The sequence below is a fragment of the Phalaenopsis equestris genome, unplaced genomic scaffold, assembly GCF_001263595.1.
Source record: "Phalaenopsis equestris unplaced genomic scaffold, ASM126359v1 Scaffold000840, whole genome shotgun sequence".
NCBI classification, from domain to species: Eukaryota; Viridiplantae; Streptophyta; class Magnoliopsida; order Asparagales; family Orchidaceae; genus Phalaenopsis; species Phalaenopsis equestris.
Window position 1 is genome coordinate 3308454 of NW_018165280.1, and position 26463 is coordinate 3334916.

General features: G+C 37.3%; 1 protein-coding gene across 1 annotated transcript in view; it reads left to right on the forward strand.

The window, feature by feature from the left end:
- The window catches only part of LOC110031653 (crossover junction endonuclease EME1B), a 45259-nt gene that overhangs the window by 13199 nt on the left and 5597 nt on the right, over positions 1-26463 (forward strand). Inside the window, exons 7-10 of the mRNA XM_020734978.1 lie at positions 9184-9359; positions 15210-15273; positions 15375-15493; positions 18645-18734. Coding sequence (XP_020590637.1) covers positions 9184-9359; positions 15210-15273; positions 15375-15493; positions 18645-18734 — 449 coding nt within the window. The remainder of the gene's footprint in view (positions 1-9183; positions 9360-15209; positions 15274-15374; positions 15494-18644; positions 18735-26463) is intronic.

A 26463-nucleotide genomic window follows, 5' to 3' on the forward strand; every position in this document is an offset into this window, starting at 1 on the left:
AGCTTTAAACAACAAAGCCATAGGAATTTGAGGTTGTTTTCCTAGTGCAACATAAATCCTCAAACACATCTTTTAGGCATTTGTACAATTCTGTTGTACAATCTAAGCCCTAACTTGCCTTAGGATTCCGAGGTTGTCATTCGTCATGACCTAAATCCTCACATCTTCAAGGTTATTTGTGCTGATTGCTTCACACAAATGTAAATCCTAATAAATAAAAAATTGCAGGATGAAACATCTAAATGATTTCTTCTAAATTGAAGCCAAATAATAAGATAGCTTGGGAAGTCACTGAAGTTCTCCTTCGAATTGGTGACATCCTCCAGTGTTTCCTCCTTTGGACTCCAAAACAAAATGTTCCAAATTTGAACCAATCTCCCTTCACACTTCTTAGTCCGATATCTTTGAAATGTCCTTACCATTTGAACTCCTTGAAGGTAAATTTTTTTGATTTTTATCGAGAGTATTCTTAGGTAACTTCAGTTATCTATGATGTAATTAACTATAGGGGCTTGCCCTTATAGGAAGCTTTTTCCGAACCCAGCATAATATAAACTTTATTTAATTCCTTATATTAAATAGGGGAATTTGTCGACCAATACATTTGTTTCGCAGACCAAACGGATGTCATAACTTTCTTTAGTTTATTTGATCAAGCCTCACCCTCAACTCTTGTGTTAATCCTTCGGGATAGATACAAGATTTGAGGTAAATTGCTCTTTCATCTAAACTATGAAAATTATGGGGTCAGTTTGACTTCATCTTTTTCAAAACACAAATTTTTAAAACGTACTTTCGAAGCGGGCAACGAGATTTCAATTCCGATGACCGACAGCTTCTTACGGGCAAACCCCATACCAAAAATAGTGTCGACAAGGGGGATACTATTCTGGATCCCAAAATGGTGTTTACTACGGTTGAAGATACTTGGTGGCCCGACGAATTACGAACAAATACTTTGCTTGCACTATAGGCGATCTTTACTATTAAGCAAGGTGATCTGGAGAGCCATCTAGTCATGATGGAGGAAGTCCTCTTAGAAGTTAGGGAGAACTGGTGGGATGCCAGGGGCAGGGAGCACATCGTTGATCTTGAGGCCAAATAGGTGGCGACCAACTTGAAGTCACGCGAATAGATCACCGAGTTAGAGGTGATATTGGAGGAAAGTTCTGCTATCCTTGAACGAGAGTTGGAGGCGACAGAGACGGAGTTATCCGTGCTTCGACGTCATCTTGAGTCAAATAATCTGAATAGCTTTCTATCTAGTTGTCGGCTTGTCGTCTGACATTTTCTCCAATCAGAAGTTATTACATTGGATGATGTAAAGAATAATGGTTTACTCCTTTTTTATTAGTAGATGTGTGCTCTCCTGGAATAATAGTTTTATTTGCTGTGTCTTGTAGCCCATTTTTGGGTTTATTGTAATAGAGTCATTTGGTGCCTTTTCTAACAACCAGACTTTCTTTTTTGCAAAGGTTTTGATTATTAAAAGCTATTTATAATTCGTTTGAGATCCAATGTCTCTTGATATCCCGATTGTGAATATCTTGGCGGAAATTGCAGTATGCTTCTGTCCTTAGATGAGAAGAAAATTTGAGTAACATTGTATTCCCTGCTTGCTCGAGCTCCACTATTTTGGTCTCTTTGTTATAGTTTTTTCTCTGAAGATGGTGGCTAGTTCGAAGAAAAGTGCTACATCTTTCTTGTAGGTCAAGCTCTCAAAAGGATCACAGATGGACGACAAGATGTTGGCAAAATTGCAGTCGTTATACGTCTTCAATAATGCGGCTATTTTAAGGAATGTGTGGAGAGATGGGGCTCCCGCTCCCATTAACGTCCACAAGCATGAGATATGCATTTATCTTAATCATTTCACTCGGGTTTGAGGTTTCCTTTGTGCAAGGAAGTAGAGGACATTTTGAACTTATTTGGACTTGTGCTTGCCCAGATCAACCCTAACTTTATTACAAGCGTGGTGGCAGTCATTATGTATGCCCGCTCAGAGTGACTATTCTGGTCTACCGATCAATTTTTGTAGGTTTTGCCTCCGAAGGTGCATGACGATGGCATGGTGACATTCTCACCTTGTTTGACATTGTCCAACATTGCAAGTAAAATGCCAACTGACTAGAATAAGTGGTTCTGCTTTGTTCGTAGCAAGAGTAGGTGGAAAATCTTGACCGAATCATTACAGTATGTTTGGTGCCCTCCTGAGTGGGGTAAAAATTGCTAGGCTCTGAAGAAGTTAGAGATTGATGTCGAGCGATACAATCTCGTTTGAGTTCTTGAAAAGAATGTTGGAAGGTGAACATCTCGTTTTTTATTCTTTTCGTCACTGAACTCATAGTTCTCAGAGTTCTTTAACGATTAATTGATTATCTTCCTATTTTTATTCATGAAAGTAGCCGAGAAGGATAGAATGCGAGGTTTCATATCTTATCGAATTATAACAATCATGCACCTCTCGTTGACTCTCGATGATGTAGGTCCGTCGATGTTAAGGAGCAGCTTTGCAGAGGAAGAGGAGACTAAAGAAGATGTTCCTGTTATGCGTCACCACCATGAGTTGGCTCGTGCGGGTCATCCTGGCTTCTTGATGATAGAAGGGCGTGCGTTGGATCCTTCAAAAAGACCAACGTCGGGCCTCTTACATTAGAAAAAAGGAAGGTCTTTTTGAGAAAAAGGAGTCCTACCGGTACGCATCTGAGAGGGCAATTGGTTGATTAACGAAGAAGAGGCGAATGGTTCTGCTCTAAACTCCTACGAATACTGCTGACATGGGCAATTAAATTTTTCTTACGAATAGAGTCAAGACTAGGGCACTGGTTGAACTGAGCTAGGAGTGGCATTAACACGGGAGCATCTTGAGCTTCTGACACGAGGCGCATGCATGCGAAACTAACCTACGCTCCAACGCCTAGACTGAGCGGTCCAGGCAAGAGGAACCGATCAAATTTTCCTCTTTAGTTTGGTGCCTCCTTTCAACAGCGGTCCAATCTTAAATAACTTGGACATATATTTACTTTTGTATGTTTTAGGTTTTCAGTTTTTACGTGAGTTTTGATTGGGGCAGCTTCCAACATCTCTGTTTCTCTTTTCAAAGGCTATATGCGAGGCTGGAGTAACGTTCAAGCTGTATCTTGCTCAGACTTCTAGTTGAGTTTGTGTGTCGAGTTTGTAATTATTTCCGTTTCAATGTGTTGATTGTAATTTCTTATTTGCTTTCAATAATAATATCTTGTTTTTTTGTTTGAGTTAACTCCAATATCATTTGATATCAGAGTTAGCGTAACCCTAGTCCTAATTTATGTGAAACTTATTTCATTCCAATCAGGCTAATTGGGTTTAGTTTCATGTTGATCCTTGATCAATCTTAGCTAAACCTGACGAACTTAGCCAATAACTACTTCCTCAAGTCAATATTGTCATTCTCCATTTTCTTTTCATCATCCTTCTTGGTTTTTCTAATTCCTCTTAATGGCTAGTTGCAGAGAGGGCAAAATTGTGTAAGAGCGATGCTTGGGGTGGTGACAGAGGGCATGTTGCAACACGCTCAAAGAGGACGCTTTCGTGGGATGGTTAGCGATGCTTGCAAGAGAGGAAACAAGGAGTACTATGTAGAAGGGATACATGAGAGAGAGAGAGAGACGTTGGAGTTGGAGATTAGAACTAGAGATGGGTTTGAAGATGAGTTGCTATATGCGCGTGCGCATATAAAGAGACGGAGAGAGAGAGAAAGAGAGAGAGAGAGAGCGAGCGAGTGAGTGAATAGCTGCTTAGGGTTTTCATGCAAGTGAGATAACAAATGGGTGTGCATATGCGATCATAGGAAGATGATTACGTTGTGGCTTGCGATGAATTTGATTGTTTTAGGGTGTTAATAAGTCAGATTGGTGTTGATCCAACCCACAAGTTTTTTTTTATTAGCATGCATTTAAATCTAATTACAAAAGTTTGATTAAGATTAAAATTTAAAAAATAAATTTTAGTTTTGTTAATTATATTTCTCATTAATTAAATTAATTTGATTATGCTTAATATCATAAAACTAACCAAGGACTCACCAATCATTCCTAATTAATCTCTACTCAAGGATAATCAATATTTTTGTTGAACAATCATTATATTTCTTTTTTAGTTGTTTTAATCTTTATTAATATTGTCATGGATAATAAGATTATTTTTCAAATTACCTTGAATTTGATTATTTAGTTTTATATTTTGTGGTTTGCTTTTCTAAAATTTGCCAATGGTCAAGGCATCTTGTAACGGAGAATTATGGTTATTGAAATGAAAATGATGCTAAGCATCCTTATCCCTTTGTTCTTAGATTGTGTCTAATACCTTTTTTGTACTTCCCTTTGTTTCCTTCCTCCCCGACTCAACTCGTTAAGGGTATCGTAAATATTCCATCCCCTTGCTTTACATTATAGTGTTAGAGTCCAGCTTCATCCTAAAATTCACCATCAACAAATCGACTAGATGATGATCTTTGATGTGGTGAAGATTAGTTTCGAGTTGTTATTGGAATCCTTAATAGAATGTGTTTGTATAACGCTAATTTCAATCTATACTTAATCGTTGTTTTTTTTCCTTAATGAAGAATACTAGTTGTTTGTACATTTAGATAGATTGAATAAATGAATGAATTTTTTTGAGATTGGTAATTGTTTCTTCTTAGATCCAAGTTGTGTAGTTGTGCATGCATTGCCCCAATATTGATTTGAAATCTAATCAACATCCAAATAACTTTTAACAAAAGCACCATCGATCTTAAAATCAATTTAATCCTAGTAATTAAATAGATAAAATTTGAAAAAAAATCTACAATAATTAAATTATTAATCATATTCGGGAAGAGAGGAGGGTAGGAATAACAGGAATGAATGAGGATTAGGAAGGCATGATGAATATGTTGGGTTTTTGGACTAATTTTCCGTTGTTAGTGTATTATGGGAATGCTGTACAATAGAGTAGATACTGATCACATTAAGAAAGATTAAACCACATTGCTTTATTTATTTATTATTTTTTTTCTTTTGCTTGCATTATTATTGTGAAGTCATGTCAATGGCCTCAAGTCAATGGAGATGGTTATTATGTTCTATATGTGATACCAGAACTAGTAGGAAAGCAATGAAATACTCAAAAAAAACTTTTATTAATGTACAAAGAAGGTTACAACACAACAGAAAATAACAACACAAAACATAAATGACCTCTAAGGCGTATTCCAATGGCGGTGGAGGTCGTCTAGGTGGTTCAGGATGGTTGACAAGGGTGGTGGTAGCAAGGGAGTGTTGATGGGAGCGAGGGGAAGGTGCAAAATTGCGATGACAACAAGTATGGAGGGTCGCGGGCGACCTGCTGTAGCGGATTGGTGGCTATAAGGTGCTGGACGACAAGGGCAGCGGGAGTGGGGTGAGGAGCAATCGATTGAGAGTGTTGGGAAGGATAGAGGAAGGACCAGATGGTTGGACAACCAAGGAGGCTATAAGGGAACATAGTGCAGGTGCGGGGGTGGGGCTGGAATGGTGGGACAATAAGAGAGTGCTGATATAGCGAGGGGAAGGTGCAGAATTGCGAGGACAACAAGTATTGAGGATTGCAAGTGACCAACAACTGGCAGATTGGTGGCTATAAGGTGTTGGGCAGTAAGGGCAGTGCAAGTGGGATGAGGAGCAGTCGATTGAGAGTGCTGTGAATGTTAGAAGAGGGACTGGATGGCTGGACAACAAGGCCGACGACTATGGGTAGTGGAGGAGAAGGGTTAGAGAAGACAACAAGGGGAGTTACTTCACCATCTTGAAGTGGGATACAACCAGAGGACCACCACCTCCTCGGATACATCCCACAAAGGGAAAAAGACTCCGCACAGGATTTCTGAAAGCAAACATATCAAAACTCCCCTCTTACAATCAAAAAGCAATAAGTTATACTCTTATATGAAGAAGAAAATAACAGAAATAAAGAAGGAAACTCCCACACAAAAGAAAGGGGTGGAGAGACAAGAAATATCCTTAAATTAGACAGTCCCACCCTCCAGGCGACTCGACCTGGGTTTACTTTGCACCGTTCACTAGCGGGAGTTCTTGTTGAGGGGGACCCCGCTCACGTACTCCCGTGGCCGCTCCCGTGCTTCCGTATCAGTTTCTGCTCATGCATCAGTCTCCCAAGTTTAGGGGAGCTTCGGCCTCATTCGTCGAAACTTCTAGTTCTCATGGAATGACGTCAAGTCCCCTGGTGGGTTGATAATTTCGGTATTGTCATTCCACAACACATTCCGGTAGAATAGGTATCCGTCCTCTTCTGGCACATCCTTAGCGGACGCTGAATATAAATGTGGGTTCCCGCTATGCAACTCTTAAGACCTTACATTTGAAATTTTCTCCTTCCACTTCTCATGCATGGCGTGCGGTGGTCAGTAACAATTATGTCAGGAGAACTCAATTTTGGGATGAAATCTGTGGCAGGCCGTGCCGCTCTCAGTAGCGACCACTTAGGTTAGACACCTTCAGTGATAGGACTTGAATCCGATTGAAGAATTTTCACCCGCCTCAAACTCTTAGGGCACATTTTGAAAGCTGAGGTTCATTACTCATGTCTGGACATCTGCTGATGGGTACTTTGCTGAGCTGAATCTAACATTTGAAATACTCCCCGTAATATTTCAAGCATGACAAAATGAATCCTCTTCGAACATGTTGGACCTCCCTCCGTAGGGCCAACTCAGGAGGGGGTCTATAAATCTGAAATATCTGCATTTCCCTTATCTGTGATGACCCTATATCTGATGTCGGCTCCTCAAACTCATAACTCTTGTAGACATCCAAGGTCGGGTCTGCTAATGCTCCTCTCAAAGTCTGCAAAATATTAGCTCGAGGCACTGTAATCTCATACACTGCTAGACTGCCCATTAACTTCGGGTCACTATCTTCCAGGGACGTGAATGTTACCTCAGCTGCAATCTCTATCTCGTGGTCAATTGAAATTGGTGGTGTCTCTTCCTTATGCTCAGCTGGGAGTAAGTGTACCTTGCTCTCCTCAACTGGAAGTGGGTTATCCTCATTTATGTCCTCATCGTTTTCAGTGCTACGGTGTCTTCACCCAACTTTTTGATGACACCCTGCTCGGCAAGTAGATCACTCCCCTCAATGTGCGTTCTGCTCCAATGTGTCTAAAGCCGTGACATTTGCTACATTTTTTTGCTAAGTCAAACATTCAATTGGTTTCATTGGATGGTAGCATGGGGGGTCGCTTGGTGATGCTGTCCTTCCACTTTAGAAACTAGAATTTGCAACTTTTGGCTGTAATAAGTTGGTAAGAATTGACGCTGTGTTTCCCGCTTCATCTTCATATCTTCTCGTCCCCCCTTTGGCCTTTCGGATCATGATCGAGGATAGCCTCCCATTGGATCTCATCTTCTATGTCCGTAATCCATCGCTGAAATCGGCGGATCTCTTTTCGTATCTCCTCCCTTGAAGGCTCGGGTATATATCTCAATGGCGATATGGCTAGGGATTAAGGAATAAGAAAGAAAAATTTTGGTGAGGTTAGTGTTCAAGTTGTGGAAAGGATGATATTTGGTGGTAGGAAAGAAAGTTTTGGTTTATGTGGATGCTAATGAACCCTAGGATAGGATTAGGGTTGAGCTAGCTCTGATACCGAATGATACCCAAACTAGTAGAAAAGCAATGAACTACTTAAAACAAACTTTCATTAATGTAGAGAGAAGGTTACCATACAACACAACTGAAAATAACAACAAAAAACATAAACGACACATGCAAACACCTCTAAGGTGCATTTCAAAGGTGGTGGAGGTTAGCTAGATGATTCAGGATGGTTGGCAAGGGTGGTGGCAGCAAGGGAGTGCTGATGGCAGCGAGGGAAAGGTGTAGAATTGCAAGGACAACAAATATGGATGGTCGCAAGTGACCAACGACAGACATATTGGTGGCTGGAAGGTGCTAGATGACAAGGGCAGTGGGAGTGGGGTGATGAGCGGTCGATTGGGAGTGTTGGGAAGGATAGAGATGGGACTCGATGGCTGGACAACCAAGGAGGCTATAAGGGAACACAGTACAGGTGCGGGGATAGTGTTGGAATGGTGGAACAACAATGGAGTGTTGATGACAGCGAGGGAATGTGCAGAATTGTGAGGACAACAAGTCTGGAGGGATGCAGGTGACCGGCTACAGGTGGATTGTTGGCTCAAAGGTGTTGGACAGCAAGGGCAGCGGGAGTGGGGTGAGGAGTAGTCGATTGGGAGTGCTGGGAAGGATAGAGGAAGGATTGGATGGCTGGACAACTAGGTGGGCGGCTATGGGGAGTGGAGGAGAAGGGTTAGGGAAGACAACAAGGGGAGTTACATCACCACCTCGGATTAGGATACAACCGAAGCACCACCACCTCCTCGGATGCAACCGGAGCACCACCACCTCCTCATATACAACTCACAAAGGGGAAAAAGACTCCACACAGAATTTCTGAAAGCAAACATAACGAAACTCCCCTCCTACAATCAGAAAACAACAATTTATAGACTCTTACATAAATAATAAAATGAATGAAATAAAGAGGGAAACTCCCACGCAAAATGAAGGGGTGGAGAGGCAAGAAATATCTAGAAATTAGCCATTAAAACACTTCCATATGAAGAAGCAGAAAAGGAAGGAGGAGAGCCCCATCAAAATCCCGCCCCTAGGCCGTTCGGCCTATATTTACCCCGGGCCAGCCCTAATTGGGCAGGCCGGTTCACTAGCAGGAGTTCCTGTTCTTCTATGGCCGCTACCACAACAATATGTATTGATTAAGAAGTTGATGAATGGAATGAAGATTCAGAATCTAGCCTTCATTTCAAGAACCATGAAAGCGAGTGGTTTTATTCTTCCTTGATCAATTCCTACAAAATTATTTGGGTAAGGTTAATATATCTCCTTGGAGGGATTCCAAGTAAATCTGGCTTCTATGCATCATATTTTTTTACTTCCCGTAGTTCTTAATCAAGAAGATTTAGTAACGATTTATATATTTTTACTTCATACTGCTAAAATCTAATCTTGAGTTTTTACCCAGTGATAAGGTAGCCTTTGTACAGCATATGTGGTACTCCTTAGAAAATTGCACACAGCGTATTTTTTTTGCTTATTATGAGATTTTTCTACTCATGATCTTATGCAGCTTTCAAACATGACATCAGATGTTCCATACATATTACTTCTATACCAGGCTGAAGAATTTTGTGATCTCGTAATCACGGAATCCCTCGTAGATCATGTCCATACAGTTAGGAGCCAGTATCCATTATTCACAATATGTTATCTAACAAACAAGCTGATGAGTTACATAAATAAATGGTGAGTTCTGGTTGTAGAATCCCCCTCAACTTGTTATTATTTCAGAACTATTTTTTCATCAAGTTATGTAATTGGAATCTTGAATTCAGAGTCTTAATTGATTCCATAGTATGTAAGTTTGCTACAAATTTATCACTTTTTTTGCACTCTTTGAATAATTGAAATTTTACTTTTAAATTGTATATGTTGTTTTATATGTCGGTTTATGCTGCCGTTACTATTGAATGCTGATTGTTATTGTTATGACACTTACTGGATTATCTTTATAATCCATGTTTATGCTGGAAAGCCATTTTTATCTGTTATTATAGAATGATAATCTCAAATCACACCAGATCAAAATGTCACATGTCAGTTTTTAATGGAGCTGAAGGTTTTCTTGATTTCTGAAATAAGAATGTCTTATTTCAATACATATGCTTGAGAGAAATACCCCAATCTTCTTTCAATTTATATTTAGGGGTAGTTTGGTACGATGTAAAATAGCTGCAAAATAAAATAAATATAGGTGATTTAATTTTTTGTTGTTGATTAATCATCAATAGTAAAGTAAAATGAGACCCCCATCGGATTATAAAATCTGAGAACAGGCTATAATCTCCGCATTTAAAACCCGGCCAAAATCATGCGTAAAATCATTTTACCACGTAGTTGCTCGCCTTTGTCTCCCTCACACTCGCCCGTAATTTTGTGTGAAAGCCTATCATGTTTCATACTTTCGATTGGTTACTACTACCTCGCTCATGCTTCCAACTATCATTCGCTGTTGATATTCCATCTATTCTTTGTCTCACCACTTCTATAAGTTAATTTATTGCATCAAAATATTTGCTTATGTTTTATATATCTGTAAGTTTTCGTAAGTTTATTGCATCATGAAATTGTTGTGGGAACGGTAGAAGAAGCCATGGGGCACTGTCTTCAATGTGATGCTTCGTCTTTGTCATAATAGATCCTAGGGCTTGGCTGCAAATAGGATCGATGACAGTGGAAGTGGTTCAGGAATTAGGAGGGGTTCTCTACTTCAATCATGCGGCTCAAGCGGGTGGTCGACTCCATTGTCATCAAGATGAACGGCTAGGATTGAATCGGAAGGGGTAGCAAGCTCAAAATGCTTATTGCTTTCATCGATAGCCTTCTGGACAAATATGAAGCTTGAATTTGTTTTTATTTTTCTTGAAATAGGATGCTAGATCCATGAGTTCTCACAGTTTATAATTGTGGCATACTCGAGTGCAACTCCTATGACAGATTCCTATGTAATTGTGTTTTCATAACATAGAACTTGCATTGACTGAAAGATTAAAAGATAAAGATTAGCGTTAGATAAATAAGAATTAGGTGTTATGTACGTAAATACTTTCTTTTTTTAATACCTAAATAGAGGAATTAGGTGTTATGTATATATAGAAATTTTTTGGAAACTCATTGTAACTTTCCGTTACCGGGAATGAAGAATCGAAGAGCCAAAATGGTGAGAGAGGAAGTGAGAAGTCAGGTATTCAAATAAAGGAGAGGAAACAGAGAACTGAAGAAGAGGAAGCGAGAGGAGGAAAGCTAGGAAGATGTATCTGTTTTATAAATCACGCAACAAGGCGACTTTTACCAACCTGCAGAGACCATAGAAGAGGTATTGCAGTCTCGAGCGGGAGGAAACATCATCGGGCAGAGAAGAGGTGGGAGGTCTCGATGTCGGTGTCGAGCGGAGGAAGACGTGTCTCCGCTATCGTGCAGAGGAGGCGACGAGTGCGGGAGTTCCTATGCAGTCGATCCTAATGAACAAATCGAAGGAGGAGAAGAGGGGCGGCGTCGCTGTTTGGCGTCGACATCTCTATCGAGCTTAGAGAAGGAAGTCGTGCCATCTTCGTGTGCAGAGGAAGCCGCGACCAAAGGGAAACTTTGTGTTCGGGCGCCAATGGTTCGAAGGAGAAGGTGGATCGTGGAGGTGGTACCGATTTCTTCTGCTTTGGGAAGAGCCACGCGACCAAAGTCATGAAGAAGAAGAAGAAAAAGAAAAAGAAGAAGAGCGGGTAGGGCATATAACAGAAGTAAGATATATTAAATTAATTTCCCATTAAAACTTATTAATAATAATGATAATAATATAATACTACTTATTAATAATAATGATAATAATATAATACTAATAACATTTTTATTGAATAACAATTTTAACGGGATTTCATAAATTTAATACTTACATAGCTTATTAAATTAATCAAATTTTATCATGTTTAGGCGTTCCATTTTAGAAGAATCAACGTCATGAGCAAGCAGATTATCTATCATTAAGGTGAGTACTCATTTTCTTCTACTACGGTGATATTTTGCTTATTCTAGACCGAATGCATTAGTCGGTACTTTCATTAGTTATCTAGTAAATGACTGCAAACTCATGATTTTAAATTCTAGTGGACTTATTGGTATGTGTGAGCATTATTGGATGATTTAACTGCTATGCAAAATTAGAAATAAATATTTTTTATTGAAAAATGATTTTCATTGGATGTTTGTATGTGCATGATTGATTATGATGGAGTTACCCCTAGGTGGTATTAGTGAGAGGACACTAAAATACCGTGCACGTATATAGAAAGAATATTGATATTGATGTGTCTTAATTGATATAATTTTTAGACGGTGCTTCTGTGACATTTGTATAGATGTGAAATGATAATAATATGATCTTGATATAGATTCTTTGAATAACATGTTAAATGTTTATATTGATTTATAAAGAATCTTAACTGACATGCATATTGTTCTTTTTCTTTGTATTGTTATAGTTTAGGAGTATGAGTATTCGCTGGTTTGTTTAGCTCTTAAACAAACTTTATAAGTTAATTAAGTGATTAACAATGAACGTTAGAAGAGATAAAGTTTATATAAGACCCGAACAACCAGTAACAAAGTAATTTTTAAATATGTTGCTTTAATTTAGTTTGATTAGTGGTTATTTCATTTATTAAATTGTAGACGAATATAGAAATTTAATTTCCACTGTCCGATCGTCCATTTCCCGTCTTAGTTAATTTCAAGCCCTGGGTCAAGTTGTGACAAAAGTGGTATCAGAGCAATGACTTAGAATTAATCAATACAATATTGATGATAAAGCGTATATGATAATTATAAAAAAAATTATAAAAAAATTAAAGTTAACTCAATGTAGTAGTTATTATCTATTCAGACATAGTGATACACCTGAAATTATAGAAGAATGGAGTTCGATGTAAATTTATGGATAGCTAATGTTGACATGTTTAATGAAAATTAACTTAAGGTTTGTTTATAAATTTTGATGACTGAATTTTTATAAGTAGGGAAGATTGTAACACTCCATTATCGGGAAGGAATGATCGAAGAGCCAAAAAGGTGGGAGAGGAAGTGAGAAGTCAGTTAGTCAAAGAAGGGAGAGGAAACGAACATCTGAAGAAGAGGAAGCAAAGGGACAGAAGCCAGGAATGCATATTCGCTTTACAAATCACGCGACATGGTGAGTTTTACCTACCTGCAGAGACTAGAGAAGAGGCGTCACGGTCTCGAACGGGTGGAAACGTCGTCAAACAGAGGAGAGGCAGGAGGTTTCGACGTCGATGTCGAGCGGGGGAAGAGATGACGCCACTTTCGTGCAGAGGAGGCAAGTGCGGGAGTTTTTGCGCACTCGATCTTGATGAACGAATCAACAAAGAAGGAGGTGAAAAGGGGCGCCATCGGTGTCGTTTCTATCTAGCTGAGAGAAGGAAGCTATGCCATCTTTGTGTGCAGAGGAAGCCACGAATGAAGGGAAGTACTGTTTGTGGGTACCGCTGGTGTGAAGGAGAAGGTAGATTGTGTAGGCGGTACCTATTTCTTCTGCTCTGGGAAGAGCCATGCAACTGAAGTCTCGAAGAAGAAGAAGAGCGGGTAGTGCATATAGCAGAGGTAGGATATATTAAATTTATTTAATATTAAAGTTTAATAATAATAATGATAATGATAATGTAATACTAATAATAGTAAAATACTTATTAAATAACAATTTTAACAAGATTTCATAAATTAAATACTTAAATAGTTTAATTAAATTTTTATCCCGTTTAGAGGTTTCATTTTAGAAGAATCGACGTCGTGAGCAAGCATATTGTCTATTAGTAAGGTGGTAATCATATTCTTCTACTATAGTGGCATTTTGGTTCTTTTGGACCGAATGCATTAGTTAGTACTTTAATTAGTTATCTGATAAATGATTTCAAACTCATGATTTTGAGTTCTAGTGAATTTTTGTTCATATTGAAGGAAGGGTATGTGTGCACATCATTATTGAATGATTTAACTACTATGCAAAATGAGAAATGAATATTTTTTATTAGAAAGATATTTTTATTGGATGTTTGTATGTGCATGATTGACTATGATGGAGTCAACCATTGATGGTAGTAGATGAAGAACACTAATATACACATACACGTATATGAAAAAGAATATCGATATTGATGTGTCTTAATTGACACAAATTTTAGATGGTGCATGAAATAATAATGATATGATATTGATATAAACTCTTTGAATAGCATTTTAAATATTTATATTGATTTATAAAAAAGCTTAACTGACATGTATATTGTTTTTTTTCTTTGTATTGTTATAGTTTAGGAGTATGAGTATTCATTGATTTTTTTAGCTCAATAAAATTTTTCTGTATTTACTTAACAAACAATCTAACAACCAACGACATACTACACTGTAATTATAATGCACTGTATTCTATTTTACTATGCATTTTTTTTATAGAGAACCAAACAACCCCTTAGTTAAACTATAAATGTATTGCTATTGATTACTAGGTCATTTTACCATTGCCCTTAGCTTTACAAAGATATGGCAGAAGTTTAGTTTTTTTCTAAAGCAATTTATTGATAAATATGATGTTTTATCTTAATCTTTGTTTCAACCATCAACCTGCATTGAATGGTACATTGGGCGAGGCTTTTGGGCATTCAATTTGATTATGGAATCTAGCTGTTTTTAATTTTAAATAGTCTATTAATTTTTTAGTTTATTTTCTTTAAATGTCAATGAAAGGAAATTTTGAAGAAATTTTCATTGTTTAAGCAAAGCCTGACATACGAGTGTTTGAGAGAAGAGGGGGAACAAGGGAGCAAGCGAGAGCAGTAAAATAATTAAATGGAAACGGGACAGTCTGAAGATCATAAACCTAAGATACACAAGTCTATGTAGTTTAGTGAGATTTACTTACATCCATGATTGAATCCGGATCAATTATTTAATTAAAATTTCAAGGATGGGTACATCAATAATTTGTCTTTGCATGAAGCTGAAGATAACCATTTTTACCATACTAATAAATGTGAAGACAAAACCACCAGCTTTGAAGACAAGGATTGAATCTGGAGAAGAAGATGTTATTTGCTCTTTTTGTTTGTATGTTGCCGGTGTTTCTTCCCATTGTGAATAAAAGCTTCTTCTTTTTATGGAACTGAAACTAGTAGCCCCTCTTGAATAAGCAAAAGTTCTTTCTCCTACAACCGCCCAAAGAAAATCCCCTCTTTTCATTCTCTCAGTTGGCAACTCCTCCTCTCTATCTTTTCCTCTTTATCTCTAATTGCTTGTGATTATGGGATATAAAATGTTTTCATTTAAGGCTCCCTAAATAGTGGTAACAAAGAATGAATTTGAAGATAATAATTTATTATAAGATCCCACATGATATTGGTAGATCTTTTGAAATCAACAGAATACCTCATAATATATTTCAAATTCAATAAATGAGCTTCCCAAAGATATTTACAATAATTTTTTTTGCAATTTTTGCTTCAATTATTTGAAGCGTCTTTCATCTCTAATTTGCAGTGAACAAAGTCGCTACAAGGATTCTTCAAACTTAAACGGTTGGAAGCGGCCACCTGTTGAGGAGGTCAATGTTAGGGGAAATAGTTGCTCCAATTTATAACTGCAAGAAAAAATGTTCCCCAAAAATTTATATATTTGGAACTTATTAAATATTGTCCCATACAGGCATTGGCAAGTTTGTCAACGCATTTTACCAAAGTGCACTCGAGACAATGTATGGATGAAGCAGAGATTGCCGATCACATAGTTGGTTTAACATCCAGTCTTGCTAGTTGCCAATTCAGGTGAGCCTCAGAAAGTTCATTTCACTATTATATACATTAAAGTAGTTTTGCTATTTCCTGTTTAAAATTTCAGTCTATTACAAGGGCTGTTGTTGTTAAGCATTCTGTTTCATTAGTATATTTAAAATTGCATCACATCTTTTATTATCCTTATAGAAGAATACATTCTGACACTCTAGATTTATACTTTTGATCAAAGAACCTTTTAATTACCAAACACATTGCATATACATGTTGAAGATATTATTACAGTAACCTTTAAATGTTAAAATTCAACTTGGTTTCTTTCCGTTCCTCTTTAACTTGTGTGGCATATACTTTAGTTCATGCAAATCCTTGCACAAATAAACATGCTATTGTTGGACTGGTCTTTTTTCCTTTGCATTCCTTTTTAAGGGCATTAGATGAGAAAGTATGAAGTTTTGCTCAAGTTTGGCTTATGCTTAGCTCCAGTTCAATCTGATTCAAGAGAAAAAGATCAATTTGAATTGGATCTTTTTCATCTTATCTGAAGATAATCCAGGTCATTGATTTTTACTATCTTCCTAGATCTATGCAAGCAAACATACAGATCTAATGTGTAAATTTAAATAAATATGCGTGTGTATTAAAGTCACCAAATTATTTTTATAACACTTTTAATCTTTGTTCTCTAAATATAGCTAAATGTGTTGATTCTTTCTTCGAAAATCTAAAATAATTTGATTATTTTTTAAATAAAAATAAATTTTTAGCGTGTTTAATTTCTCATCCAAAGGGGTTTGTTTTTGAAGCTCCGGTGTTCTAATTTATGATCAAACTTATATCAAAATTCTTGATACATGAAAAACTTGCTAATGTGAAGCTTCTTTTGCAATTTATTCTGCGTATTTCAGATGTGGTCATTTCAATCATTGATATTTACCCTTACTAAAAATATGAATTTAAATTTAAGTTCATGTTTAATTTGTGCACTTCATGCATTATCACTGTGTTTTTTGCTTGTGCTCATTTGCACTGTATATAGGGCTGCATATTTTTTTATAATTCATTTTTTTAAAAGGTTAAATATATATCATATATTATTGAAAAGTTGGGTAATATCAACTTTTAATTAAATTAACAATAAACATATACAATGTTAGGCAATTGGCCACATACAAGATGATCATATTATACAAATAAGTGGGAGCGAAAATCACTTGCAAGAGACCAAGAGGGGTTAGACGGGTTCAAATTAATACGAAATTTAAGAGGATTATTTGGAAAATAGTTTGATGCAATGGAGGGGAAATTGGATGTGAAATGTGGTACACAACGATAAGGAACATATATGGACTTTATGACAAGTTTCTCTGGAAGAGCGTTTTGTAAGGGCTTATCCAGTTTTTGTTTTATTGTGTTAGGAACATTTGAGGGCTTAAAAGCATCAAGGGCTTAGTGTTTATAGAAAGATGCTGATTAAGATGTGTGAAGAAGACTTGATAAAGGTACTGTTATGATTAGAATATATCTTAATGCATATTTTTTCGATAAGAATTCCTTGGATTCAGGAACTTTGACTTTGATATCAATTATTGTACAGCGGGCTTGCATGTATTGTTTTTGTAGTGGACTTTTGATATCTGATTTGTCATGAAGAAAAAAATTTAATGTAGAGGAAAAAACCAACAAGATGAAAGAGAAAAGGACTGAGTATTAGAAATTTGAATGCCTCAGAGATAAGGAGGCATGAGGTTGCAGAAAGTAAGTATTATGGAACCTTAAGAAAAGGGGGTAACGAATTCTTCGTAAAAGAAATGCTTTTTTAATCCCATTATCAAACATTTGATTTACAACTCTCTTTGGTCATTTTTTAAACTTTGATGTGGATTGACTTTTAGCAAGTAATGATTTGTTTGCGTTTGAGAGACACTTTTAGCAAGTTGTGGGACCACAAATATGGTGGTTAATCATTGTGGATAAGTTGACAATTCATGCGCCTCTTCAAAGAGTGGACATCCCTCAGCTTTTTTTGAGAAATAATAATGTTCAAGCTATAGATTATTCTCTTTAATCTCAGTATAAGTGGTAGTTTTCATAAGTATAAGCTGCCAAAAATAACCTAAAATCTATGGGAATTTTACATGCATACCACACGATTTTTTTGTATTTACATATCTAACACCAGAAGTTTGATGTTTACATTTATAACACCCTGTTGTCTGATAGAAAAGAGATAGCTTCCATCGGGATTAGGGCAAAGAAAATATTTCATTTAACCAGCATAAAAACATTACAACTCAAATGCATAAAAGATAAATACCTACAATTCGAGAGATAGGTGATCTCCCCCCCCATACCCAATCCTAGATTCAAGACAACAATCACACACATAACCTAACCTTAAACATATTAAGCCTTATTTATATCCCACAATAATAACTAAAATATGGATAAATTACCCTTTTAGTCTTGCGCTTAACAAAGTTCTTTATAAATTATTTGATGGGCTTGGTGTCGACTCAGTAGAGCATGAGGCGGTTGGCACTATAGATGCCCATTTAACAATGACATAAACCTTTGCATGAAAAGTTGTATTTCACTTTTAAAAGATAGTGATGTTGTTACTTTTGATGTGATGTTTAAAATTTGAGTGGTATGCATGTAAATATGAATGTTTAGGTGTTAGATATTTAATGACATAAGAATTGTATGGTATGTATGGAATGCCCCAAAATCTTATTGTATAAATAGTTGGACAAGGCTTTCAATTAAATACACACAAAATTCCATTTTTTTTGCTTCTCTATTTTCTAGATTGCTCATGAGCAACCTGTACAGGGTATGACACTCCAATGGAAGTATTGTTTCTTGCTTGCGCTTTTAATGTTAAACAGTACGGTTGCATTTTTATGATTATATGACGTTGCTCTTCTTTGTCCATTTCTTTTTCAAAATTTATATATGGTTTTCGGTTACAACAGTTTTTTTGACTATTTATTAAAGCTTCATTTTCAAAATATATAACTGTCTTTTGAATTTTATAGAAGCTTATGTTTTTCTTAAGCGGCCTTGGCTGCTTTTATAATGATTTTGGGTTAGTTCCATCCATCTGAATTTTGGGACTTAGATGCCTGTACATCTCAATCATTCTTTATAGTTGATTTAATGGAGGTTTCTTTGTTTACAGGAAGAAGTTGACATGGCTTTCTGTGAATGCTAATGGATCTATCATTTCCAAGGACTTCATTGATAGGAAGCTAATTAAAAATAATGTCTGGTAACTTTTTATTACTGACTGATTATCTTGACACCTGCATTATAATTTCTATGAATTTTACTTGCAATTTGCTTACTTATAGTGAATCTCTTCATAACCTCAAATTTGTGCTCTGCTGTAGCAAAATCTCTTCATAAATTTATTGTGTTTTAAGAAAATTTTCATATGCCACTGGACTGCTTCATTGGTTATATTCCACTGCAGAGGATGATGCCTTTTTTTCACTTTTACTGTTATATTTTTGGTTCAGTAATTGCGTGACAATTGATGCTTGTCAAATTTAATAATGCTCTTCATATTGGTGTGTTGTATTGTTCATCATTGTATACATCAGTAGATAATTCATCTAATCAAGCATGAATCTTTATGTAATTATTTTTTTGGTTTTTCTTAAAGATTTGGAGTCGCCAACTTGTCTATTTATATGTTGCATATAATTTTTTTTATTCGAATAAATCTCCCTTCCGAAGAGAAATTGAAAAGAAAGATATACTACAATAAATAGGAATACAAATAAAAGGAAACTAGCGAAAGAATTATATATGGTTAATTCCCGTATAATGGATCGAGAGTATATGTCCGAACAGGATCGAATCAAAGTACTTCGTAACATAATATTCATGAAGAGAATCTCTAGATAAGTCACTCATAAAAATAACATTTTTATTCTGGGCTCAAGTGTCCCTCAGAGGAACGTATCCCTCTGGTTAATTACATCCTGGGCGATACCCAAGAATACTTTCGATAAAGGGAAATTCGCTTATATTATGAATAGTTCATCAAAAAGTGGGTATTCCATATGGGAACGCCCGGATGCTTCAAAAGTCTCACTAAGCCACAACGCAGAGAGTGAGTCCTTCGCATCCCAAATGGGTAGCTACTCGTCCGCATCAGAACCTACGAATTAACCAAAATAATCTCGACAGGGATATCCCTATACGTCAGAGCTGACCGGGTCATAAGGGCAGAGAGTAAATCACAGTATCCCAAACGGGCGGTAACTTATCGGTAATCAAGCTGTGAAGATGATAACAATGTAGTCAAAGCAGCGATAGGGCTCAACAAGTGTAAGGATAGAGGTAGCCGGGTCGGGGTACCATGGACTCGTCATCCCAAGCTACTAGGACCCTAAGTCTACCTGGTCGTGAAGGTAGTCGACCCAACATGTCCAGAGATCCTCGGTCAGCAATCTATGAATTGCGTTATCCACGGGGATTTCGGTAGCCCTAAGTTCAGAGGAAGGAAACTCTATCTCATAACTATAAGGTGGAGTCCCAAGATGTGGGACTTATACCAGTCAAAGTGACGCGGATGCTGCTGAAAGAAAGGAAAGAAAATGTTCAGCTATAAAGTTGAAACGCTCTCCATGAAAAGACTTACCCCCGTCTAGGTCGAGATTCTTCTAACACCCTAAACATACTAGACAACCTCCTAAGTAAAAATTTATGCTGGGCCAATCAGGTTGAAGAAGCTCGGCGGCTTCTCCTTGGGACATGCTAATGTGATGCAATTATTTACCACAATCCTAAGCGTGGAGGCCCTAAATATTTTTTTAAGATTTTGTAGCAAATTTAGAATTTTAAATCATAAATATTTTATTTTATATTCATGATTCTCAGACAAACCACAGAAAGAAATAATGAAAGTTCACTTAAAGCGTGCAAACATGCGATAGAAAACAAGAAAATAAGTCAGATCAAAATAATAAGAAAATGTTAATATCATTGTATCGGCAATATATCCCAGAAAAGAAAAAGGCGGTCAGACTCCACATATACATGCCCAGTCCTAAACCTATACATCAATATCAAATGCGGAATTAAGATACGGGACAAGCATCTGTTCCTGGTTCCCCGCCACGTGGTTCCCGCGCCAAAACACATCGGAACCCGTGCCCATATCTTGTTTCCTCTACAAGACTCTTCTAAGGACTCTAAAAAGTATATATGAAAAAAAAAAAAAAAAGATTTGACCTGCATGAAAATATGTTAGCACAAAAAGCTACATGCAATGTGTCTAAGCTAGTGGTGTAAACGAGCGAACACGAGCGAGCCCAAACTCAGCTTGTGTTCTGCTCGTTTGCTTAGCGAGTCCAACATGAGCTGTTCACGAACAAAGAGTCGTTTTGACAACCCTAATCACCTAGCCATAAAATTAAGGGTTGGGGCAAGATTTAAAAATTATTGTTTATATTAAATAATCATTTGAATCTAATTAATAATGTTTATTCTATTTTCTTAATTAATACTTTTAATTGATTATAAATCTTTGTAGTCTTGTAGTAAATTAATTTTTTTAAAATACTACTCATCAATATATATATAATTGATGAGTAGTATTTTGAGCCAAAACGAGCCGAACACGAACGAACAAATCTTTGTTCGTGTTCGGCTCATTAACTTAGCGAACGAGCCAAACACGAGCTGTTCACGAACGAGCCGTTTTGACAGCCTCAGTCTGAGCCATGTCTGGTGAGAGAGCTAAACAACACTTGCAAACAAAAGTTAGCATGTAAATCATCACATCCTTTCCCATTTTATTGTACTTGTGTGCGTGTGTATATATGTCATGACTCCCTGTAGAAGATCGACTTAATATTTTACCATGCATATTAAAAAATCGGCACACACAAGCACACCAAAAGCACAAAAATTGTGCTTGAGTAGAATAAACAAGCCAACAGAGAACTATAGTCAGAGGCGTTGAAAATACTACCTAGCAACCTACTCTTGGCCTAGCGCACCATCTAACAAAAAGTGTCTTAATCAGCATCTAAGTACATATAGTAAATTCTTTGGTTAGTGCATGACTTTGATGGGGCCGACATCAGCTCTGTTCTAAAGATCCAAGGGATTCAAAGCACGTCACAAGAAAGTGGTGGCACTTAAAAAGGTGGCTTCACATATGGCCTACCATATGTTTATTTTTAAAATAGGTGAATAATACTTATAATAGCAAAAATGTTTAATTTTTATATTTTAAAATAACTAATATTTTTAAAATAGGCGAGTATCACGACCAACAAATAGATCACTTTCTTAACGAAGGCGAATGGGCAAGCATAAAAACATGTAAGAAGCTCACATTGTGATTGTTCGACCACGAAACATTCACAACGGGTGCCCAAAAGGGGGAAACACACATCTTGCAAATGAATAAAAAGATATTACATGCAACATGACATCATGAACGGGATGTACCGCTAAAACAAACTACCTATGGAAAGGAATTACACTTGCCCGGAGGATTCGGTGTGCCATGCGATAAGTAGCACCAACTACGAGTGAGTTTGCATCAAGTAAAATGATAATGATGAAAAGGGTCTACTCTTTACCCGAGAGTCATTCACCGAGTGCACATGGAAAAATACAAAATATGTGTCAAGCATATAAGAACAGTCAAGCATACAGAAATGCAACAGACATACGAGAAATGTCAAGCGTATGACATACAAATAACAAGCATACAGAGATGTTAAGTGTCAAACATACTTACTGATGTGATTTTTACAATTGAGAATCACACACCTTGCTGCACACACATTGTGCCTCGCACAAAGTTTTGTGGCTAGGAAGCGTGAGTCGTGCTTAACACAAAGTGAAATACCTACGACCCTCTAGGCGTCTCCCTATGAGCCTGCTCCTCTCAAAGTGTGCAAGTGTCAATCCCCGTGCATACAACATCGAATGTGGGGAAGACACTCACAAGTGTGGACACTTAAAGAGACATAAGTGGTGGTGCTCAAAGTGACACACCAAATATGGATCTTCAAAGAGACATTCAAACATGCCACTTGCAAAGCATACAAGACAAGACTATTATACATATAACAAAATAAATCATAGGCATCAAGTTAAAAGATTTTTCATACATATACAAAGAAAACATGCAACATGCAACGTGCAAGAAAGTATACAAGCATACAAGTGATCAGTTAACCGAGCTGTGGCTGCCTGTCAAATTGAAAGGATGGTTCGATTGATCCGGGACAATCGATCGGACCCAAAAGAGTAGGTGATCGGCTTGGAACGACTGATCAAACCCAAAGAGATTGATCAAACTAGGGCGATTGGTCAAACCTGAAAGATTGGGCGATCGAGCCTAGGCAGTCAATCGAATCGGGGTGGCCGATCAGACCCAAAAGCGGGTGATCGAACTAGGGCGGTCGATGAACCTAAAGGATTTGGTGATTGGTCCGGGAAGACCGATCAAATTCAAAGCAGGTGATCGACATAGGGCGGTTGATAGAACTCAAGTGCTCATGCGATCAAGCATACAAAATGCAAAATGCCACAAATGAGCATGCAAGCAATGAAACCCAAAACACTTCGACAACTCGTCAAACTCATCCTATCAACCTCGCATAGGTATTTAAGGTTTAGCAGATGAATATGCGGCATAGTTGCCTCATACTTTGGCGAGTCGTGTGGGGAGCTTCATCTTCAGGTTTCAAAAGAAAACTTTACACAATATTATGGAATGGACTAGCTACAAAGTTTTTCTTATTCCCTAATTCCTCATGATTTTGCAAAGCGAGCTAGCTACAAAGCTTTTCTCACTTCACAAAATCCAAATATCCAAACCCCTCCAAGGAGGGTTGGAAATGCCAAAGCAAGGGGAAATTGGGATTCCAACCTGCTTGGGATTTATGTCTAAGACTTACACGGGAAACTTTCGAATTCTCTACGAAAGCTTTCTAACCTAGAGTTTCTTCTAGGAAATCAATGATCAATCCTAAGGCGTATGGTCGTGCCGACTAGTGTCGTTCGGCCAACTGGCCTCGTGTGGGCGTTTCTTCACGTAGGATGAAGTTCTTCTAGTGGTAGGATAGATGGTGATGTTCCGACGAAGCTCCGGCGAGGTCTGCTCCACTTCTTCTCTAAAGAACGAAGAAGCTCTCCTTTAGAATGAGAGTCCGACAAGATTCCGACGACGTTCTAGTGAAGCTCCAACGATCCTTCCCCATGCTAGGATGAAACTTTCCTTTAGTGTAGGAGAGAAGAAATCTTGCTTCCTTGCTAGCCAAGCTCTTCCTCACAAAGCTCTCCCCACACTCAAGATAAGTGTTGGAGGAAGGAGGAGGTGAGGAGAAGAGTTTTTTTGTGGAAGAAGAAGAGGGGAAGAGGAATTAGAAGCTCTCACTCTCGCTTTTCTCTTAAGCTCTTCACCTCAAGGGTTTTTCTTAGCTCCCAAGAGAAAACCCAAGCTTCAAGCTCCAAGGGAAGAAGATGATCAGCTCTTGGAGGAAGTCCAATGCTAAGAATGAGTGGAGATGGGGAAAAATGAGGGGAGTGGAGAGCTTAAACCAGCCCCACCCAAATTTTCCCCCAAATTTGTCAAAAGTGGCCTTGCCACCCCACCTAGGAGCCTCCAAAAGAGGTATAATTACCTCATTTATCTCCTCCTTAAGCAAATCTCCTCTTAGCCCAAGAAATCCTGAAATTTCGGTTGTCTAGGGAGGAGTGTCGGGGTCAAAACGGCTCAAAAATCGGGATTTTTGCGTCCTGGAAGTGGACCGATGCATAAGTGCCAGGTCTCTGACTCTTAGGCTCCATACCTGACGCTTACATTCCAGAGGCTCGGGAAAATGGTTGTTTTTTAGCGGTTTTGGGCGCCTAGGCGCCAAGTCTGGCACCAGACTTCCAGGGTCTTAGTTTTAAATGTCCAGCCCGGGACGGGCATCTAGGCGCCGATCGAGCTTTGAAAACCCTGATTTATAATGGGAGCGCCCAACAGAGGATTTTCTTGATTCGTAAGCTACGGGAGACTCCATATGAGTGAATGTAGTCTCATAACTTTAAAATTGAGTATGTTGATCGGCCATTCATCGGGGAAATCGCCGCCAATGGTCGCCCCAAGCCACGACATTGGTAGGACGTCCCGAACCCTAATTTTCCTGCAACATGCGTAGGACTCCATGACTTCCCTTGGCCACGAGAGACTCTAGACGAACGTACGGTGACTTCTAAACACCAGAATGGGCATTGAATATGTCTCATATCCTGAATGAGCATCCCTCTGACAGCTGGTTCTCCCGGGCAAGACTAAATCACCGCCAACCCTAGCTCTGTGCCCCTGAACAAGTGGTAGAGAGTCTCGGATGGGTGTCTTAAGCTATAGGATGTTGTGAACGAACCGTAAACTATCTTAAGTCGTGCAGGTGGACATCTACACTCGTGACATCAAAAATTGATGCCAACATTAATATTTGAATTATGAACTATTCAAATTTTCTTTTTAAGTAAAATATTATACTCCGTCTTAATTTTTTGACAAGAAGAATCCAATGATATGTTACTTTAACTGGCCTAAGTTTTATGATTGGAATTTTTTACATAAAAACTCGTGGCCTTTGTGAACTCTTATATGTCAGAGTTAAGCTGTGTTATGCTACGCATAAATTACTTACTCTATTGTTAGGATTTCTTCAGCATACAACAAGATTTTTATGAATGGTGTTATTCTCTTAGAGATGCATGTGATACTTTCTCGATGTGAATCTGTTGAAGGAGTGAGATTTTAAGGTGAGGATTTTTCTAATTCATTTTCTGTTAATTATGAGTGGTATTGTAGTGGCTTAGATAACAAATTTTTTCTTGGATTTTAATGAATATGATGAAGTTAAAGGTTTGGTGATTTTAAGGAATTAAATTTACGAGTTATTCAAAATTATGGGTGAGTGTAATGAAACATAATTTTAGAAAAAATTATATTGGTTTGAGAGAAGTACTTTGATTTTATGTGATTAAAATCAATTGCTAGATAATTATTGAAGCATTTTAGTATTAAAATTTAAAAACAAAAGAGATCTTTAGAATTTTGGTAATTTTTTGGAAATTAATTTATGAGCTATACAATGAAGTTAAGGAAATGCAATGAAACAGATTTTGAAAAATTACATTGGTTATCGTATTAAAAATTGATTTTATGTCAATAACGCTTACTTTATTTGATGTACATTAAGACAAATGTGTGTCAAGTTTGTGGAAACTATTAAAAATATGGATAACGAAGCATTGAATATTACTAACTGTTGTATAATGATCAATGGATCAATAATCACGGTATGATTAAGGTCTGTTTGGGGTAGCTGTAGCTTATTGAATAATCTGCTGATAAGCTAGGTGTGGTGAGTATTACAAATTTTTATTTTTTTGGAAAAGCCAGACCATTGTTAATAAGCTCCCACCGCAACACCTAGATAGGTGCAGTGTGAAAACGTTGTTTTCTGCGTTTTGAAAACGCGTTTTGAAAACACGCATAAGCTGCCAAAACGCAGTTTACCCAAACTGGTCAGATGCGTTTTCAAAACGCCACCGTACCAAATAAGCTGCCCCAAACGGTTAAATCAATAATCAATGTTAATTTTGCATCTTTTGTGTCAATTTTAAATTCTTCTTATAGTGATATTTAAATGAAGGTGCTTTAATGTATCCTTTTTGTAGATAACAATGTTTTAGTCAGTGGGGCTTTTGCTAAACTAATCTAAAATTTATAGCAATTACGATATATGTTTTATTTATCATAGATATGCATATATAATTTTCTTGAAAACACTTAATAATTGTCAATCAATATTATCAGAAAATGAAGAAATACTCGATGTTATATCAATTAATATTTACGCAAAGTATGATAGAACTATTAATTAAAAAAGGATTGAAAATGCGTGTATAATTTTTGAATGCTTTTCGTTTAAGTGAGTCTGAAGTTCAAATTTTGTACACTT